The 16284-nt window shown below is 51.3% G+C and overlaps 1 protein-coding gene across 1 annotated transcript; it reads left to right on the top strand.

The window, feature by feature from the left end:
- The first annotated feature begins 1934 nt into the window (after nucleotides 1–1934).
- ITPRIPL2 (ITPRIP like 2) lies at nucleotides 1935–13291 on the top strand. Its single transcript, XM_045875066.3, has one exon. The coding sequence runs from the start codon at nucleotides 3179–3181 to the stop codon at nucleotides 4775–4777; it is 1599 nt and encodes a 532-aa protein (XP_045731022.1). The 5' UTR covers nucleotides 1935–3178; the 3' UTR covers nucleotides 4778–13291.
- Nucleotides 13292–16284: the final 2993 nt, after the last annotated feature.

Below are 16284 nucleotides of genomic sequence, written 5' to 3'. Positions count from 1 at the left end.
AGCCACACTTGGGGTGGGATCCCAGGACCCATGAGATCATAACCTCAGCCGAAACCAAGAGTCCGGGCTCAATCGACTGAGCCACCCTGGTGCCCCTTCCTCTTCTTATAAGACACCAGTTCTGCTGTGTTAGGGCCCATCGTTATAACCTCATTTAACCTTAATGACCACTGAAAAGCTGTTTCCAAATACGGTCACATTAGGGGTTAGAGTTTTAATTTTGGGGGGACACAACTCAGCCCATAGCACCAGCCCAGGCCAGGTTTATCAGTGCATTCTCTAACTTGGCCACATTTATTTATCAGAGAGAGAGAGAGTGCGAGCACAAGGGTGGGGGGGCGCAGAGGGAGAAGCAGACTCCCCGCTGAGCAGGGAGCCCGATGCGGGGCTCGATCCCAGGACCCTGGGATCATGACCTGAGCCAAAGGCAGACGCTTAAACAACTGAGCCACCCAGACATCCCCGGTTTTTTTGGTAAGATTTTATTTATTTGAGAGTGAGAGAGTACAGGCGCAAGGGGGAGTGACAGAGAGGGAGAAGCTGATTCTGGGCTGAGCACAGAGCCTATTTATTTATTTAAAAAAATTATTTTTTCCAAAGTAAATTCTACCCTCAACATGGGGCTCGAACTCCCAATTCTGAGATCAAGAGTAGCATGCTCTACCAGTCAAGTCAGCCAGGCACCCCTAACTTGGTCACTTTTAGCATATTTCTCAAAACTATCTCTAGGCATGGCATCTGCTACAATTTTCAGGCAAGCACAGCTCTCTTCCTCGGCACCGAGGTTAATATGAGGAGGTGAGGTTAGAGCGGCCAGGGGCCTATGGAGAAGGAAGGCCTGGCAGAGAGTGCCCCCAGCTTAGAAAAGAGGTCTCACTTAACATGACACAATAAGATATTTTTAAGCTGTCATTCTGTCACTTGCAACCCGAAGAACCTGGACTAGTAGAGCATGGGTCCAGAGCTAATAAAAGTAGAGGTGGGATCTGAAAGCAGGTCTCCTTAGCTCTAAGAGGCTCAACTCAGGATTTCCTGGGAGTCATCCAGATGCTTAACTCAGGAGTCATCCTCTGTGTCCTGAGTCCTAGAGGGCAGCTGAGTTCTGACAGTTTTATTTTTTTAAAGATTTTATTTATTTATTTGACAGACACAGCGAGAGCGAGAGAGAGCGAGAGAGAGAGAGAGAGAGAGAGAGAGAGAGAGCACAAGCAGGGGGAGTGGGAGAGGGAGAAGCAGGCTTCCCGCTGAGCAGGGAGCCCGATGCGGGGCTCGATCCCAGGACCCTGGGACCATGACCTGAGCCGAAGGCAGACGCTTAACGACTGAGTCACCCAGGCGCCCCAGTTATGACAGTTTTAATACATTCACCTTTGCTCTCCTTAAATGGTGTTCGGCGGGGGGTGGGAAGGTGTAATGAGCATAAATAAATAAAGGTAATTATTTCAATAAATCCAGTTTAACTAAACAAATCCAGATTATTTCAGGGAGTGTTCCCTGTTATGAAACAAAACAAAACTTCCGGGGCGCCTGGGTGGCTCAGTTGGTTAAGCGACTGCCTTCGGCTCAGGTCATGATCCTGGAGTCCCGGGATCTAGAGTCCCGCATCGGGCTCCCTGCTCAGCGGGGAGTCTGCTGCTCCCTCTCCCACTCCCCCCTCTTGTGCTCTCTCACTCTCTCTCTCTCAAATAAATAAAGAAATAAAGAAAATCTTTAAAAAAAAAAAAAACACTTCCGGAGGACTGAGGTCTCAATGCAGGTCCTGACAAAGGACACAGACGAATTCCTAGCAGTTGAGAACGAGACTCCCTTGTCCCCCTCTCTGAGTCCTGCCCCCTGGTTTCTCTGGATCTAGATGCCTATATTCAAGGCACAGCTCTGCTAAAGCTGTGTGATCCTGGGCAAATCCCCGAACCCGGCTAAGTCCCAGTTTCCTTAACTGAAAAATGGGGAAAATAACAAGTGTACATTTCATAGGATTGACATGCGGAGGGAGTATGTGGAAGGTGATTAGCACAATACTGGCACACAGTCAGTCCTCTGTAAGAGCTGAAATTGATATTCCCAAGGCTGGCTCCTCCTCGTTCAGATCGCAGACCAAACGTCAGCCCGCAGTGAGCCTCCAGCTTCCATGGAGCAGCCCCACCTTCTCACTCCCTCGCGCCGTTTTGTTTCTTTCAGAGCATTTTCTGCTACGGGATCCTTTCTCTTTTGGTTTCCTTTTTTAGAAAGGCTGTAAGCTTTCCGAGGGGCACAAACCTCGGCTCATCCTGCCCACTGCTGTTTCCCCAGCTCCTAGCCTACTGCCTGGCGCGTAGTAGGTGCTCAGTAAATACTGGTTTGAATAAGGGACGGCAGCACGGTGGGGCAGCGGCCACTTCCGTGCCAGAGCCTGCCACGCCACCAGCGCCACGACTCGCTTGGCTGGGGGCGGGGAGGGACACCCTGGGTGTGAGCCCTTTTCTCCTTCTCAACTTCCCCGTGTAACTTTATGTGAGCACCACTCCAGTGGCTCCCGGGACGAGGCCACCGCCCCGGGATCAGGCCCTTCCCGGTTCTGCCTTCGGGGAGGGGGGCGGGGGGTGACCCGCGAGAAGCCAGTTCCAGGCGCGTCCTGAAGTCCCTCCCGCCGCCCCGCGTCGCTTTAAGGCGGAGGCCGGGGAGGGGGCCACGCCACCCGGCGGCTCCGCGCACGGCTCCAGACTTCGGCATTTCCTCCCCGCTCGCTGGCGCGGACTCCTGTCCCCTCGGAAGAGGAAGCTCCTGGGGCCGAGTAACGGGAACAAGCGCGGAGGAGAGCGGGAACGAGCGCCGAGGGGGTGCCCGGCAGTGCCGCGCAGGGTAGGAGGCGAGCCGGGCCGGGTCGGAAGCTGGCCGCGGGCAGCGCGCCGGGCCGCCGGGCGGGGAGGGGCGCCGGGCGGGACGCAGTGTGCGGCCGGCGCAGGGCGCGGCCCGGGGCCCGGGAGTGCAGGGCGGGCCGCAGCTGGAAGGAAAACTTGAGCTGGGAGAGGAGGCCGAGCTGGAGGGCGCCTTCCCCCGGCCCTGCGAGGGGGGAGCCGCCGCGGAGGCGAAGGAGACCGGGACCGCGGGGCTGCCGGGGCGCTGCCCGCATGCTGGGCCGGGGGCGCCGCCGGGGCTCGCGCCCTGGGCTGCAAGGCCGCCGCTGCCCCGGGCGCCCGGTATGTCGGTGCACTACACCCTCAATCTGCGCGTCTTCTGGCCCCTGGTGACCGGCCTCTGCACGGCCCTCGTGTGCCTCTACCATGTCCTGCGGGGAAGCGGGGGCGCCCGGGCCGAGCCCCCCGACGGTGCGGACGGCGGCTTCCCGCTGCTCAAGGTGGCCGTCCTGCTCCTCCTTGGCTACATCCTCCTGCGCTGTCGCCACGCTGTTCGGCAGCGCTTCCTGCCGGGGTCTCCTCGCCTGGGGAGCCACCCGACCTTCTCTCCTAGACACTTCCGAGAGCCGAGTCTTGGCATCTTGCTGGAGAGTTACTACGAGCACGAGGTGCGCCTGTCCCCGCACGTGCTGGGCCACAGCAAGGCGCACGTGAGCCGAATCGTAGGCGAGCTGGTGCGAGCTGGCCGCGCCCGCGGGTCCCCCGGCCCCATCCCTGGCGGGGCGCTGGCGTTGGCCTTCCGTGGAGACTTCATCCAGGTGGGCAGCGCCTACGAGCAACACAAAATCCGGCGGCCCGACGGCTTCGACGTGCTGGTGCCGCTGCGTCTCCCGCCGCTGGTGGCGCTGGAGCCGCGGAGCCTGGGCGCCGAGCCCGCGCTGGCCCCCGCCTTCCGCGGCTGCTTCGTGTGCGCCCTCAAGGCGCCGCCCGGGGCCTCCGGGAGCCACTGGCTGCGGGACTGCAAACCCTTCGCCGACGGCTTCTGCGTGGACGTGCTCGGGCGGCGTCACCTCTCTGCCGCGCTGGTGCTGCGCTGGTTCCAGGCGCACCTGCAGCGCTCCCTGGCCACCGTGCGCTACAGTCTGGAGGGGCGTTGTCGGGTCAGCCTGACCCCGGGCGGCCTGGAGCAGGCTCCCACCCTGCACATCCTGCCCTGCCGCACCGACTACGGCTGCTGCCGCCTTTCCATGGCAGTGCGTCTCATCCCCGCTGTGCATTTGGGCGACGGCGTTTTCCTCGTGGCACCGCCACCATCCCCCTCGCCCGTCGGGCCTCTGTCGGAGCTCCCTGGAGGCCTGCGCACGGATGCACTGTGGGGTGTGAACACAGCTCGGCAGGAGCAGAAGCTGCTGAGCTGGCTGCAGGAACGGGCCCCTCCAGGTGCCTGCTACCTCAAGTGCCTGCAGTTGCTTAAAGCTCTGCGAGACCTGGGCGCCCGCGGGTTGGACCCGACGGCCGCCACCCAGTGGGGACGCATCCTGTCCTCATACATGCTCAAGACAGTGCTGCTGGCGGTGCTGCTGCGGGAGGGGGCTCCTGCTTCAGGCTGGGACGAGGCGCACCTGGGCGAGCGGTTGGAGGAGTTAGTGCAGTTCCTTAGGGACTGCCTGCTGAGACGCCATACGCTCTTCCACTGCGTTCTGGGCCCTGGTGGGGCAGCTGCCGAGGTGGGCCCGCTGCCCAAGGTACTGCGTGAAGCTGCCCCTGTTGATCTCCTGGCTGCTTTCGACAGGCACGCCCGGGAACTTGCAGCGGCGCGGTTGCTGTCCACCTGGCGAAGGCTGCCCCAACTTCTCCGGGGCTACGGGGGTCCTCGCTACCTTGCCAGGTGCCCCCCACCCCGGAGTCAGCGCACGCAGGGGTTCCCTGAAGATCAGCCATAAACCTTGACAGTGCCCCCACCCGGCCTAATGCTCCTAAAGCCTCTCCCACCAGATGGGGTGGGGACGGCAACGAAGCCAGTTTAATGCAAGGAAATGAGGTGCCAAAGGTGATGGAAAATTTGGCGGGTGACGTATGGTGGCTTATATGTCCCCCCTGACTCCACAATCCAGCGTATCCTTAGCAAGCTACAGAAAGACCTCCAACACCAGCAGCTAAGAGTTGGTTCAAATGTTGGTTTGTGTGGAATGATTCTGCAAAGGATCCAGCTTTTAGGGAAGCCCAATAAAGGAAACAAGAACTAGCTGCAGAGAAAGTTCCCTCTGTCAGTTTTTGAGACAGATCTCTGGCCCCCAAATTTTAAGAAGCTATTTTTTCCCCCTATAACTATTTGCTCCGTCCTGGGTTCCTGGTTGTCTTTTTAAAAATCGGAATCTTTATCTACAACTGGAATTGAAGTTCTATTCTAGGGGCTAATGTTCTGAGGAATACAGTTTTCACTATTCAAATTAATATTAATGTGTTTTTTAAGTGGTGCAATCACGGGTGTTTGACAGGACTGCAAAGAATTAAGTCACATGTGTTGAGGGGCAGTCAAGAGTTGGTTAGAGAAACTTCCAGAGCAAATAGCACTTTATTTTGATCAGTCCTTTCATTTTGTGGTAATTGCCACTGCCAAGTGTTGCATCCAAAAGGGAGGCCAGTTACCTTTATTATAAAGAAATGTGCAGTCTTAAAAAGCAGGCTTGCTTAACATCCTGCGGGCACACCCTACGGTATGTACCAGTCAGCAGGCATTCGTGGAGAGCGCACTGTGAGCCAGGGGTGCCAAGTAGCAAAAAATAGGTGTTTAGGACCATACAGGTGAGCAGGGAAAACAGGTTGGGTTTTGAGAAAGATACATTTCGGTCTTTGCCTATCCAGGTGACTCACCAGAGCTTGCTGCTGGCCGGAGGCAGAAGCATTTGTTGTTGTTTGAAGCCTTTTGAACAAACTCCTCTGCATGGAAATGTCTTTCTGAGTTTCATGAGATAATGAGCAAATGCCTGCCGTAGTGCCTAGTAGTTAGCTCCCGGAGTTAGCTCCCGGAGTCAGTGCTCAGTGATGGTTAGTGGTCACCACGTTTCCCTCCCATCCCCCTGGCGGCCTTTAAGTGGTCCTAAGGCCGACTTGGAGGAGCGGCTGATTCGGCCCAGGTCTTGTAAAGCATTTCCCATAGACTTCAGTATCTTTGGCTCTGTGCTCCCTGACCACGGATCAGCAGTCAGCTGAGGAGAGTGAGGTGCGGGTGACAGCTCTTGGCCAACAGTCTGCTGTTTTTTCTCTTTGGACATCAATATCCCCAACTCACTTTAGGTTTAGGTTCAGAATAGTCCATCATCTGCTTGCCTAATAGAAAATGCAGCCAGTCCCACCCAGTGTTAGACTTTGGGACTTTTTAATATTTTTGACAAAGACATGTATTTCCTTAGACTCTTAAAGGTAAAACTTGGAAGACAGAAATAGCCACCTGAATAGGGCCATTGTTTAGCTTCGGGGTTATTCTGAGGGAATTCTTTGAAGTTTCTTTAGGGGACCAACTTGGCCACTGCAGGAAATCATTGTGAATAAATGATTTGCAGGGGATCCTCGTGGGAGCTGCAGAGACTTCTTAGATCCTTTGCAACCTTGGACTGTAAGAGAAACAGTTGCAAATGTCATGCCCTCTCTTTGAGGTTGTGGGGACAGTTCCTCTTGATATCACAAAGGTCATTACCAGTTTTTAAGGTCAGTGTTAGGTCATAAGGTACTGAGTTTAGTAAAGGGATCAGTCTACCAACTTCCTACAAAGATATAAACTGCAGAGTGTTTCTTAAAATTACTTATTAAAACAGATGCAAAGAGTAAGTAGATCTTTATATATAGATATATATATTTATAATGTTTCCATATCAGCCCCAATTCCCCCTGTAGTCTTGTTAAGTCTACTGAAATGGGGAACAGCAAGGCTATTGGAAGGATTATAAAGCTTTAAAAGCTGAACTTTCCAAATGTCTCTAGTTGAGTTGATAGCTTCCTTTTTTTTTATCTTGCTAGTCTTTTGAAGTTTAAATCTGGTAACATTTTTGTTCTTGTAGTGTTTTTGTTATTTTTCAGGTTAATTACCCAAAGCCTCATCCATCCTCAAGATTTTTAAATTTTATTATTATTTTTTAATTAATGGGGCATTGTGTTTGTGAATTGTTAAAATATTGTTTTATTTAAGCGCCATGCTGAGCAATTGTTCTCTACATGGCAACCAAAACCTAGATTTCGATCAATTTTGATCAATGTGTAGTGATCCCAAACATGTACTGTGTACAAATGAAATAATATGGCATATTAGCCAGGTGTGATGGTTGCCCGAGGCACTTAAATTAAGCTCAATTCTGTCTTTTATCCCAGGGCTCCATCACCTCCTTGATCTGAAATGTACACATTTTTGGTGTATACTTGGTACTAGAGATTAATGTATGCAAAGATTCTTATACAAGCCTCCAAATTGCTCGTGGTAAAAAAAAAAAAAAAAAAAAAAAAAAAAAAAAAGATTAACTGTCCAGCCAGTGCCGGAAGAAAAGTTCTGGGGACGATGACTCAGCCATTTTGCCTGAAGACACCCTTCAGTAACTCCCACTGACCAGTCTTGGGAGCCATCCTGGAAGGCTCGTTGTGGGCTGAGAAAAGGAGACTTTTTTTGCAAGAGGAAATGGAAGAAGCTGTAAGAAGGGAGACTGAGAGCAAGGGAACCAAGAGAAATCTGAAGAATTCAGGAGAGAGGCCTTAAGAGGGAAGTGAAGGAAGAGATGGCGAGAAGGGGAACCCCAGGGGAGGGGGGGAATCACATGAGGGTGCAAGAGGTTTGGGTAGGAAAAACATTTTTAGGTATGTGCTATTTCAAGCCAGGGGTCGCAAACTCAGCAGCCTGCGGAAGCAAGGCAGGGAGATCAGTCCGGGAAGGGGTGGGTGGGTGGTGGGGGGCTATGCCCCTCTTAAACAGGGCAGCCATTGGTCAGCTCTGTGCTGGGAAAAAGGGAGGGAGGGGCCGGAAATCAGGATTCTTTTTTTTTTTAAAGTGAAACTTTCTCATTTTTAAACAAAATCGTTTTAAATTGTCCCACACACCAAGTGGGCCAAACAGAGCATTTGCTTGAGCCTGGGGCCACCAGTTTGCGACCCCTGCTGAACATGGTTAATCCTCCAAGTATATATAAGGTTATATTTATTGTTCTGGAGATGTCGTTATACATAGTTGGGGGTGTGATATTTCAAGTCCTTATTTCTCAGAACTAAGCTTTATTATAGAAACAAACCAAAAAAAAAAAAAAAAAAACAGGGCCACAGATAACACTTAACTCATAGTTCCCAGAAGGACCCTCGATCCCGGAGCTGTTCTTGTCCAGCTACACATCCTCCAAGCAAACCACTGGGGGCCAGTTCTTGGCATTTCCTTCCTGGTGAGTCGGTGCTCTGTCTCCAAGTTCACAGATGAGTAATCAGGAAGGATTGCAGAATAACTTGTTTCTTTCTGATGTGTATTTTGTTCTGATTTTTAAATTAGTCATTTTTTTTAAGTAGTCTCCCAGACTGTGACTTAGCAGTGATGGTGGGTGGCCTTGGACCCCAGAAAACCAGTGCTGGGTCTTCAGGCCAAGCTTCTTAGGCTTGTTACCATGCCCACCGCCAAGAACACTGTTGGCTTCCACCAAAACTGACATCCTCGCATTCGGAAGGGATGAACCAAACACGCTTCCAAAGCATCTCTTTTTTTAACCTCATGGAGTAAGTCACTCTTTCTGTAAAATGTGGCCTTTGACTTAACTTAAGAAGACTTAACTTATCCCTACCCACCTGGAGGAAGGCTATTACCACCTTCCCCAGTAGTGGGGGAAATGAACCTCATTAACATTTCCAGTGACCCTTGAGAGGGAAAAAAGTTCAGTGTTATCATCTTGGTGTTTGTTAATTTTTTTTTTTTTTAAATCACACGTCTGTTACTTAGACACTACTGTTTATTTTCTTTTATACCTACATAGCACATGGTTTGATGGGAATTTAGCAAGTATAAGTTGGGAGAGGCTGAAGATAATATGCAATCATCTATACAGAGAGAATAGCCTAAAAAAATGATATGTAATCTGGTTTTTGAAGTATCAGATATTCAGGAATATTTTTAGCACCGTTTGCTTTAAAAAATAATTGTGCCTTGATTCAGTGACTTGACTTTAAAACATTCCTTATTTTATTGTTATTTTAAATGTGTATTCTGACCCCCAGCTGTGTACTCTGATGCAGTCTGCTGGCTGCAGTCATAGTATATGGTTTGTTCCGATAACAGAGACCAAAGGGTTAATCAAATATGATCCCGCTGCTACCGGTGTGTGATTAAAAGTTTTAGATCACACCACATTTCCATGGCCCAAACAGTTGGGGCCAGCCATTTGTTTTCTATTTCAGGTTGGAGTAAATTTGCACTTTTAATCTTTTGGGTTTTTTGAGGGGGGCCTGTTCTTTTATACTTTGCTTTGTTAATAAAGGAACTTGTAGAAAACTCTGGACTGAATGTCAGATTCGGGGAGGGCTCTCCTCTTCCTGAAGGGCAGCTTGTGGATGCCCTGGCTTATGATTCCTTATACAAGCTCACTCGCTTTCAGCATCTGGGTGTCTGGGAGTCTTTTCCCACTCAGCAACGCTAGAATAATTGTATACAGTTGGCGCTGTACACAGGCGGACAAGGATGTTAGTTCACAGTTCTATAGGTTTGCAGCCTGGGGTCCTGCCTTCAAGGCTTTTTCCTTGCCTAGAACCTTCTGCCTGGCTCCCACACACCCCCCATAACACAATTCAGGTCTTGGCCTGTAGCTAATTTGTTGCTCAAGAATTTTGCTCAGAAATCTCTTAGGCCCTCGGGCCCTCTCCAAATGGTAAACATTTGCTAATAGTGAAAAACCACGGGGCTTACTGAAAGATGGAATCTTGGAGATGATGCAGGACTCCTCAAAGTCTGGGAGCCAGGTGAAAGTTGAGAGAACCTGCAGCCACAGGCTGATGAAACAGTGTTGTGTAGGATCCTTGGCTCAGGGAGAGGTGGTGGGTCTGTTTTGTTCGGTTTTCCACAAGTAGCTGTTGAGTGGTTACTGTCCCCAGTGTTGAGGACCCATGCGGTGACCCAGACGGATGTGGTCTCTGTCAGGAGCTCGCAAACCCATTGTGAGAGGTCGGCAGTTCCGTGGTTTCCATGCAGTGTGGTGGGTGGTGGTGAGGAAGGGCTAAGGAGACAAGAGGGGCACCTTATGCGGTTCGGGAATTTCAGGGAAGGCTGCTCGGAAGAAGTGACATCTACATTGAGATCTGGCGGTTGGTAGGAATTCGCTAAGTGGAGGGAGCTGGGCAGGAGAGCAATGTATCAAGGACAGAGGTGAATGGAGCATTTCAGTTTGGCTGGAAAGGGGGGGTGGGCGGGAGGGAGGAGGCTCCAGCGGCAAAGGACGAGGTGGGAGAGGGAGGATACAGGGGTCCTGAAGCCAGAGCTTCTCAAACCGGAATGAGCAAACCACCTGGGAGTCTGGTTAGAGTGCACATTCTGATCCAGCTGGTCTGAGCTGGGGACCTGAGATTCTGCTTTCCTAACAAGCTCCATCGCGTGATGGTGATGCCGGTGGCCCCAGGGGCCACACGTCGATCACAGGGCTGGATACCATGATAAAAGTTTGGACTGATCCCCAGAGATAACTGGTGAACCACTTTAGGCAAGGAATGGCAGGTGGCCTTTGAGTTTGGCTCACTCTGGCTGCAAGGTGGAGGAGGATGGATTAAGCAAGGGTTGGCAATGCCTTTGTTTTTGTAAATAAAGTTTTTACAGCTGTGCCATTCCTTTATATACCATCCCTGGCTCAAGTCAGCCTACACTGGCAGAGCTGAATAATTGCAACACAATCCTGCAAATATTTACTCTCTGGCCCTTTATAGGAAAAAAAATCGGCTGGAAGTAATCACTGGGAAGTCTTCAGGTGCTGCAGCAGTCCAGGCCTGGACAGGGGCCTGAGCGGAGGACAGAGAAACAAGTTGTCCTAAAGACAGAACAGAGCCCTGGCTAGGGCCAATGCTTTGACACCAAAAGATTTGTCTTCAAGTCTTGTGTCCCGCATCTCTCATCCGCGAGTCTCTCTACAAATTACCTAATCCTCGGGGCACCTGGGTGGCTCAGTCGTTAAGCGTCCTGCCTTCGGCTCACGTCATGGTCCCGGGGTTCTGGGATCGAGCTCCGCATCGGGCTCCCTGCTCAGCGGGAAGCCTGCTCCTCCCTCTCCCACTCCCCCTGCTTGTGTTCCGTCTCTCGCTGTGTTTCTCTGTGTCAAATAAATTAAAAAAAAAAAAAAAATTACCTAATCCTCTCGGAACCTTGATTCCCTCATCTATAAGATGGGATTCATAGTAGAACCTCCCTTGTAGGAGTGAGAGAGGATTTAGTGGGATCGTGTTTCATGTAGTAAGCACCAGAAACGGGCGGGCAGTGTAGAAGTAATTATTGGAATGGAAGTTCGATTTAGTCTGTGTCTCCAACCTCTTCCTCTGTTCCCTGTGCTGCTCATTCTGTCTCCACTACAGGATGGTTTCCCTTTTGTCCACACAACCATCTCTCTAGCTACTCCGATTTTGTTCTCTCTTTCCTTGATGTCCCCGGTGATCCGTTCAAGGAAAAGCTCTCACTCCAGGTACAATGGTGAACTGATGACAAAAATGACCCCCATGCTCCTTCTCTTCCTGCACTGATGCCTTTGGGGTCTCGCCTACCCCTGAAACTGAAATGACTGTGACTTTCTTTAGTCAGTAGAATGTGGCAGAAGGGATGTTGCCCGAGTTCCTGGCCTGGGGCTCAAGAGGCCCTGTCTGCCTCTGATTGTTCTCTTGCAAGCTTTCTGCCACCGTGCGACTGACTAGCCTGCTGGAGGATGGGGGACCGCGTGGCCCCATCAATCCTGTCACCAGAGCGGACAGCCAGCCACCTGCAAGACACGCGAACGAAGCCATCCCACACCGACCTGACAACAAATGGACTGAAACACTTGCCCGAGCCCAGCCCAGACCAGTCACACTTGGCCCAGATTAGCAGAAGCACTCAGCTGGTCCATAGCCTCCGAGACATAACAGACATTGTTTTAAGCCACTGAGGTAGTGATAGTTGGTGGCTCAGCCATAGCTAACTGATTTGGAGGCTTAAAAAACCCATGTGGCATCCATGGGCTGCCGCGGGAGTACACACAGGCTGTCCTTGACTTCTGTACATTTGACTTTCAAGCGGCTGGACTTGGATACGAGTGCTTGACCGATGCCCCAAGCCACCTTGCCTGCAGGAATCCAGACTTCCCTCACCAGCGGCCGCAGCGGGTGTCGGCCTGCCATTCGGCGGCTGAGTTGGGCCAACGCCACCATCTTCGCGCCATGCGTGTACTCCATTGTTTGACCGTGTTCCAGCACTTGCCCTTATCTTCTAAAAACAAGAAGCAAACAGAGGCTGGGAAAACAAAAGTGCTGATTCGGGTGACAAGCCCCAGGTCTCAAAGGTAATGCAACGAAGACAGTGATCCGCTGTGCCCGGAGTGCCCAAGCTTCAGCGGCGCTCGGCTGCCGGCTGCTTGCAGCTGAGCTGCTGGGCGGTGTGTTCACTTGGAAAAAGGAAAAGAACAGCCGCCACGACAGGCATGTAGGAAACTCTACCCGTTGGGAGTACATCTGGCCGCGATTTAGAAAAACCTAAACTCTAGTGGCTTAAACAAATGGCGGCTTATTCTTCTGCATCCGCCCGAGCCTGGAGGTGGGCAGCCAGCAGCTCGGGGATGAATCGGGGACCCAGGCATCTCTCCGCTCTGCCATTCTGGGTATTTTCACTTTTATCCTCTCCTCCTTGTCATCTCGAGATCCCACAGTTGCTGCTACAGCTCCTGACTGTGTGTAAGGCCAGGAGAAGAGAGAGCGGGTGACGGAAGGCAGCCCGTGTCTCCCTCCATCTCGTTGGCCACGCCGGTGTCACGTGACCGCTCCTGGCTGCAAGGGATGCTGGGAAAGAAGGCCTGGCACGTGGCAGGGAGCAGCCCCGAGCCGAACAGGAAGGAAGGGTGGGTATTAGTGGGAAAATAAGATTTTGCTGCAGAAAGGCTAACAAGGGATAGCAGGAGATGGTGTCAAAGAAGAAGTAATTATGAAATAGTTGCCTTCGTCCTTGCATATAGTAAATGCTCAATAAATATTAGAACCGAAGTCCCAGCTCTACCGTTCAGTGGCTGTAATCTTTTGGGCAAGTCAGTTAACTTGTCTGGACGGTAATTTCCTCATTTGCAAAATGGCGGGGGTGGGGATAATCCTGCCTTTTATAGGTTTGTTTGGAGCATCAAAGACTAACGCCTGTGAAATTGAGAAATGCTATCCAAATTTTAGCTGTTGTCTCTGGAGTAGTGCTCCAGCATCTTCGGAACAGTAGGAAGGTGGATCCATCTCTTTTTCCTTGTTTAAAAAAAAGGATTTTATTTATTTGGGGGGCAGGGAGACAGAAGGGGAGGGAGAGGAGCAAGCAGACTCTAAGCAGAACCCCATGTGGGGCTCAATCCCACTACCCCGAGCTCATGACCCGAGCTGAAACCAAAAGTCAAACGCCCAATCCACTAAGCCACCCAGGTGCCCCAAGGTGAATCCATGTCTTAAGGGGGGTAGGGTCACCCTCAGGCACTCTGCCCAGCACCTCCCCACCACCAAGCTTCCTCTCCTTCAGGCCTGTGAGGGAGCCGCAATTGTGAATTTTGTTCCCAGGAGGGAGGACATCCAGGGAGAGGATCCACCATCCCCATGGCTCTTCTGAATTATGTCATTTTCTTATAAGCTTTCTCTTTCTTTCATTGCTCAAATGAAATTTCATTTTCACTGCTTGAGTCCTGGGTGGAAAGCTCAAGCTCATGGTTCTCAGTCCTGGCTCTATACCAATCCATGAGGGGCTTTGTAAAATCGTCCACACTCAGTGGGGCGCCTGGGTGGCTCAGTTGGTTAAGCGTCTGACTCTGGATTTCAGCTCAGGTCATCATCTCAGGGTTGTGAGATGGAGCCTGGGTCAGGCTTGGAGCCTGCTTGCAATTCTTTCTCTCCCTCTGCTCCCCCCTCACCCCACCCCCCGTGCGCCCTCTCTTTCTCTCTAAAGGGAAAAAGAAAGTTGTCCACACTCAAGAGTTCACCCTGGCCCAGTGAGGTAGCAAACTCAGGGAGTGTAGTCCAAGTATGGGGTGCTTTTTACAGCTCCCTGGATGATTCTAGAATGCAGCCAGGGTTGTGAACCATAAGGGCCTTCAGTCAGATGGCCCTTAGGTCAGAGAACCTGGAAACACCAGCTGGTATGTGTGAGGAATGCTTTGGGGCAGAGACAGCTGAAGGGCGGTGGTAGAGGTGAAATTATAGGAGCTCAGGATGGAATTCTTCAGCTGAGAGATACAGGGCAAAATATCACTACACAGGCATAGGATTTAATCCCACTGGCAGTTCCCCTTTTCTCCAACCCCAGGGAGATGGAAACAGGAAAAAAATTAATTTATAGGGCGCATGGGTGGCTCAGTCGTTAAGCGTCTGCCTTCGGCTCAGGTCATGATCCCAGGGTCTTGGGGTCGAGTCCCACATTGGGCTCCCTGCTAGGCAGGAAGCCCGCTTCTCCCTCTCCCACTCCCCCTGCTTGTGTTCCTGCTCTCGCTATCTCTCTGTCAAATAAATAAATAAAATCTTAAAAAAAATTAATTTATAAAAGGCATCAGAGTCATCCTGAAACTTCTCAGGAAAAAAAGAAAAAGAAAAGCTTCCCTATTCGGAGGCACACTACCCTTGTTCTTTTTGTCTTCTAGCCTGGCGAAAACACACATCATATACAGTCTGTCTTTACAAAATGCTGGCTCTTTTCACGAATATTCAGGGTTTTGCCCATACGTTGTCTCCGTCTCCCTCCTCCCTCCACTACCATCTTCGATGCAGTGACTTTGAGCTTGCACTTAAAAAAAATTAAAGTCCATCAAGGCACCTTCCAATAAAGCCGGGGGGAGGGGAGGAGGGGGATGGGGGGTTAGGAGTCCCTACTGCACGCCAGACTCAAGCTAGAAGCTTTTAATGACCTTATCTCATCAGAAGATGTTTATCTTCGTGGTTTATTTAATCACTGGTCTCCTCGAATTAGGAGCTAAACCTCTGATGGGTGACTGTCGATCCTTATCAAAATAAAACCATTAGGACATATTTCAACCATGGAGAAAAATGGGGTGGACTTTAGAGGTGGGGGTGCCCTCAGGGTCTTACGTGGCCAGAAACTGCAGGCTGAAAATACTGCTCCCTGTTTTAAGCAAAGGATTTGTGATGAGTGATTATTTTTCCTCTGATGAATACCCGGTTTCCAAAAGCAGTCTAATCAGTAGGGATCTCCATTTTCCAAGGATTCAAAATGCATTTGGCTGTCCTATCATTAAACCCAGACGCATGAGACCAGCCGAGGAGCCTGAGCCCTTCCCAGGTTTGCCAGAGACACTCCTGCTTGATGAGTAACCCTGTATTTCCCGCCCCACTGCAGCCAGGCAGGGTCAACAGACCGGTTCCCAGCACCGGGCAAGGAGCACACGGGACTTTCACGCGATCCTGCAGAGGTATTATAGGTCGCGCTTGAATATGGTGGCATCACAAGATGGAACCGAGTCACTACGAAGAGTTCGGGAGGCTCACGTGCTGGCCTTTGCGTAAGGGAAAAATAACCCTCGGTGATGTTAGCCTCCCTAACTGAAACATTGAGATTCTTTGTGACTGCGGAGAAGCTGAGCCGAACTTGTTCATGCAACAGGATGCCGAAGAGGGCTCCTACCATAACCCCGTTTGGGAAGAACCCATTGCAAGCCCCTCACACGCCTGTGTTTGTACTAGACGGGAAGAAGATGCCCTCTCCCAGGATCCCAGGGACGTCCCAATTATGAAATGCTCCATCTCCATTCACTCATTCAGTAAAGAATCACTGAGTGCCAACTACGTGCCAGGACCCGTGCTGGCCCTGGGGATGGAGCGGTTAGCAAAACTGACTCCATCTTATTTTTGCCTGCAGCTTTCAGTCTGCTGGATGAGACAGATGCTGGACCAACAAGCATGCCACGTGGTGTTGAGTAACTAGCGGAGGTGAATGCTTTGCCGGAAGGAGGTTTCTATGACTCTGTAAATCAGAAGGGACTTTACAGCAGCCCAGGGGATTAGAGAAGGCTTCCCTGAAATTTTGAAGCCCTGCACACTAACCCTGAGGGTCTGTCTCTGGGAGTCACCTTGCAGAGCACTTACTAAGTGCAGAGCTCTGTACAAAATGCTTGACACACACCATCCCCACTTGACCACTGGAAGAGTCCTAGCAGGTAATACCACTACCTCCATCCCCACTTTACAGGTGAGGAAACAGGCTCAGCAAAGTGAGGCCACATGCCCCACATAGTGAGTGCAAACA

The sequence above is a fragment of the Mirounga angustirostris genome, unplaced genomic scaffold (assembly GCF_029215605.1).
Source record: "Mirounga angustirostris isolate CCGP_5_RB_7025 unplaced genomic scaffold, mMirAng1.0.hap1 SCAF_5, whole genome shotgun sequence".
NCBI classification, from domain to species: domain Eukaryota; kingdom Metazoa; phylum Chordata; class Mammalia; order Carnivora; family Phocidae; genus Mirounga; species Mirounga angustirostris.
The sequence above is the reverse complement of the archived record's forward strand: the minus strand, read 5'-3'. Positions and strand labels throughout refer to the sequence as shown.

Coding starts and splice junctions, on each gene's coding strand:
- ITPRIPL2 (XM_045875066.3), top strand. CDS start 3,179: ATGTCGGTGCACTACACCCTCAATCTGCGCGTCTTCTGGCCCCTGGTG.